This window comes from Triticum aestivum, chromosome 1B (genome assembly GCF_018294505.1).
Source record: "Triticum aestivum cultivar Chinese Spring chromosome 1B, IWGSC CS RefSeq v2.1, whole genome shotgun sequence".
Classification (NCBI taxonomy): Eukaryota; Viridiplantae; Streptophyta; class Magnoliopsida; order Poales; family Poaceae; genus Triticum; species Triticum aestivum.
The window spans coordinates 431,951,978-431,956,544 of record NC_057795.1 but is presented as its reverse complement, the minus strand read 5'-3'; the positions used below and the strand labels follow the sequence as shown (position 1 = coordinate 431,956,544).

Genomic DNA, 4,567 nt, shown 5'->3' with positions numbered 1-4,567 from the left:
TCCACGTAAAACTAGTGGCAAGATGGCACTGTTGTGGACACTAAATGATAAAACCTCCCCAAGAGATTGACTTCACAATACAGACAAGCCATCCAACGGCATAGTCCGTCTATTCTACTCCCTCCGTCCCATAATATAAAAACGTTTTTGACACTACATTAGTGCAAACACAAAGATGAACATGTGCAAACGCGACGATGAACATGCATAAGACAGTGATGTGGTGATGACTCACTAAAATACATTACTGAATATACTACATATCGCATAGCAGAAGAAGCATAGCCTGAAACGAGTCCCATTTCTCCAGTTTACCAAGATTTATGACTTTAATTAAAGTTCAACAGACCACCCACCGTTCCAGACCAGCCACAGGACACGCCAGAAACCACATGACATGGGTACGATATGTTTTAACTTTATAAGACTCCAGGAAGAGCAAGGAACGCCTCGGCTCCTTGCTCCGACACATACACATCAAAACGCGGAACACCGGGGTGGGGTTTCAAACGTCGGACGCCTTCGGGGAGCCCTCAGGAGTCTTTGGCGTGTCCGAAGCCTTCTTCGCCTTGTGTGTCTCCACTGCAGCCTTGAAATCTTCCCGGATGCCGGTATCCTTGAACTTCAGAGCAAATGTGGTGAGCCCACTCGGTGATTCCCCGATGCTGTTGATGCAAGCAAACGTCACGCCCTTCTTGTCCATGTCCTTCAGCGTCATGTCGTCGTAAAGGCTTGCATTCAGAATGAGCCGGTAGTTGCCCTTCGCCCTCATGACGAGCCGAGATCTCTCGCCGCCAGATACCGGGATGTTCAGCTTCAGTTCACCCTTTCCTCTTTCCTTCCAGCCGCCGTCGAGGTACTCGTATATAGCAGAGTCAGCAGTGAATACAGCCTTCTCATTCTCTTCGCCAGTTTCAACTGGGCCCTCTGACATGGCAAATTTCTTCGGTGCGTCTGCTGCAGTGGCGAGTGATGGGGCAGAACTCCCATTGTTCGGAGCACCCATGTTGAAAGAAGGGAATGATGAGCCATCACTCTTTAGCCCAAATAGGGGAGCATTTGAGCTGTCTTTAGAGCCCGAGCCAAATGAAAATGATGAGCCTGAAAATCCAGTTCCAGCCAGTCCTGTGAAAGCATTTTGGCCACTTGACAGATTGGTGAAGGAGAAAAGAGGTGTCGGTGATGATGACTGCCCTTTGTTATCAGCATCCTTCTGCTCAGATGATCCATCCTTGGTCCCTGATTCAGCTTCATCATTTTTCTCATCATCATCCTTGCTGACTTTATCTTCACCTCCAGCTTCATCCACTGCTTTCTTCTCTTCAGCATCTCCATCATTTGTTTTGCCCTCAATTTCAGATGTCTTGCTGTTATCTTCCTTGGGTTCTTCAACAACCACTTTGTCCTCACCAGTTCCATCCACTGTAACTTCTGCCTTGCCGTCTGACTCAACAAGTTGAGAGGGTGCTTCAGTTAGGACACTGGACTTGCCATTGCTAACATCAGAAGGTGGAGGCTCTGAGACTGTGATACTTGCTTGAGCAATGGAATCACTGGGGGTGAATCTAATTGCAGAGAAAGGATTTGAAGAAGGAGCTGCTGATGGCTGCTGACGTCGAACCTTTACAATCTTCCGGGTTGCCATCACTTCTTCACTAGCTTTCTTAAATGTTCCTGTCTCTTGTTCCGATGAGTCATCATCAGGCTCAGGATGATCCTTGTTGATTTGTTTGTCTGCAACCCTCTTCCTAGAAGTTTGAGCATGTTCCTCGTCCGCCATCCTTACAAGTTTTGGCTGCATTAAAATAAAAAACATCAACAAACTGAAGAGAGCATAAAAAAATAGTTTGAAGAAGTAACCATGCAACATCAAAGATTAGCATAGTTTTAAAGGACTTTGATTATGCAGATTCCTTCTTTTTGTATTGCACCAACCCAACTACAGAATAAACCATAAGGCAAACTAAAAAGTTGAAAGGAAAGGGAAGCAAACATGAATACTTCCCCGACTTCACCCGGCATCTCTGTAACTAAAGACTAAACAAGATTTGTGAAGGAAAATTATGTTGCCTATAACAACATGCCGAATGGTAATTTCTGGGTTGGCGCAGCATGCGAAACAAATCTTTTCCTGAGACACAGTGTTGGCACAGTACTGACATACCAAAGGCATGGTATCATCTCCTAGAGAGCTAGAAGCCATGCGTCCCCAGTACATGTCAGTCAGACAACTCCCGCTGTCCCTCACATGTCACATGTACAACATTATGCTTAAAGATATAGCCATATAGGTACTATTTAACAGCTAAAGCAGATTGATTCTATGCAACAACAATGACAAATATTCAATCAGAGAACAAATAAAATCTAGCTTACCCAAATATACTGATGTAGAGGAAAATTCCTAATGGCAGCCAAGCTGCAGTAGTGCAGTGCAAACTTGATTGGCATGGCAATAAGTTATGCAAAATTAAAAACATAACTATTTCGAAAATTAAGTAAAATGGCAAACTTATGTGAATAGAACACACCAAGCTTTGTTTTCTGTATTGGATAATAATGGACATACAAACAAAACTATAATACTGGACATTAAAGTGACGTAGATCGTATTGGTATAGAAGGGAAAGCACCAAAGCTGGAGCTCAATATAGCATAGTTTGAATGTTTTATTCGCAGATAACAAAACTTTGCAGCCATAGTCATATAGACCAAAGCAGCCAGTCTTCATTACACCATGTTAACGAAATTAACCTCAGAAGCAGAAACTCAATGATTTAACATATCTTACACAAAATGTATTATGGTAAACCTACATGAGATATTACTTAATGAATAGCAGCAAGTTCCTTTGGAGCTTGTATACCTTGTGTCATAGATTCATCCTAAATCAACATCTATGTAACCTCGTAAGTTCGTAACTGCCATGCCTAGCTATTAGAGTTTCATTCCACTACAAAAGCTTTTGTTTCATGTCTTCTACTAATATTGATGTTCCTCGCATGTTTTGGGTTTGTATGTCAAATTATAATATTTCTAGGCATACATACATAGTTTTTGATCTAGACATACATAGGAACATAGCTTAATATAAAGGTGTAAGATTATTTACTTTGTAAAAGTAGACAGGAAATAGGGGCCAGGTCAAAAACTAAACAAGCCCTAGGCAAGAAAAAATCTATCATACTAACCCTAACATAAATCCTAGAAAAAAGAAAGCACAAAGAGCAAAGACTCCATGCTTTAACTTATCAAAATCCTACAGGAAATTCATAATGAACCCGATAGCGAGTATGCTACAGCAAGCATAACATACACAGAGAGCTAATACTCGAAAATTAAACACCAAGATGGGTCACTAAATGGGAATTTTCTCTGAGGAAGTAGGAACCCATGAATCCACATGGATAAAACTATCCATAACGCAGGATACGCACCACAGTCTCGTTTTTGCTGTGAGAAACCAGGAATCTATGCAGCTACTCCAGATCTTCCCAGTGCCGTCTCAACCGACTGAACGAGTGCCCCATTACCGCATCCAACAACCTAGCTCGCGCCTCAACCCTAGACCGAGAGACGGAGCGCGTGGTCCTCGCTCGGCGCGTGAGCAAGGGGGAAAAGCAAGGGAGGATAATTGTCGCACCTTGAGCCGGGGAGACGAACGAAGCCGGCCGGATCAGAGGACGGCGGAGAACCTCCGGCGAGGGGAGCTGCGACGACGACCGAGCGAGCCGCTACGGAGGACGGCGACGAACTCGGCCGGGGAGACGGAGGCGGATGGAGACGACGAGCGCGCGCGGAGGCGTAGCCGGGGAGGAGCGGCGCGAAGAAAACCTAGGGAGGAGAAGCGGGCGACGAAGGCGTGAGCCGAGTGGCGACGGCGGCGCCTAGATTTTGCTCCTCCGGAAACCCTTCGTGTTTTCTACCTGGTTGATTGAATCCAGCGTGATGGGCCTTAATGGGCCGAAAAGGCTGAGCAACGAGATAATATTAGGAAGATAATTCAGTACCCCTCAAAGAAAAAGGAGAAGATTACCTTCAAAAAAAAAGGAGAAGATCTGGAGTACTAAAAAAGGAGAAGAGAGTCTCAAAAAAGGAAAAGAAAAGGAGAAGACTGTTACTCAAAAAAGAAGAGAAGACTAGAAAAGAGAAGGCATCGATCACCGAACTCCACATCGATCATTGGATTTTCCTTGGTGACATGTCTATCAAGCTTGTGTTCGAATACTCATTTGCATAGAGGAACCAAGTCAGGGGGAGACCGTGGAGGCGAGAAGGTGCATTAGACGTGAGAGAAGATAGATGTAGGAGGTGATGGGGTCTGGGGGTAGATGGAGAAGGAAGGGAAGTTGATGATCCGGCACCGCAGGTGGCGAGGTTAGGGATGGAGAAAGGGGTAATAGTAGCGGAGGAGACCAGGCGGGTGATGATGATATAGATTAGGACTATTACGGTCCTGATCCAAATCTGGAGGATTGTTTTTGAAGGATTAAAATTGCATGGGAGAGGGAGAAGAGGTTTTGGTTCTTTCGGGGGTTGAGGAGGTGATCAAGGATGTTAGGTGGTT

General features: G+C 44.7%; 1 protein-coding gene across 1 annotated transcript; it reads right to left on the bottom strand.

Moving 5' to 3' along the window:
• Nucleotides 1-282: 282 nt before the first annotated feature.
• LOC123129102 (nuclear pore complex protein NUP50B) lies at nucleotides 283-3,941 on the bottom strand. The gene is made up of 2 exons (XM_044549256.1): nucleotides 3,644-3,941; nucleotides 283-1,795 (listed from the first exon to the last, which is right to left on the bottom strand). The coding sequence occupies exon 2, from the start codon at nucleotides 1,778-1,780 to the stop codon at nucleotides 506-508; it is 1,275 nt and encodes a 424-aa protein (XP_044405191.1). The 5' UTR covers nucleotides 1,781-1,795; nucleotides 3,644-3,941; the 3' UTR covers nucleotides 283-505.
• Between the last annotated feature and the right edge of the window lie 626 nt (nucleotides 3,942-4,567).

What these genes read in the sequence shown, in the direction of transcription:
- LOC123129102 (XM_044549256.1), bottom strand. Translation starts at nt 1,780, where the DNA reads ATGGCGGACGAGGAACATGCTCAAACTTCTAGGAAGAGGGTTGCAGAC.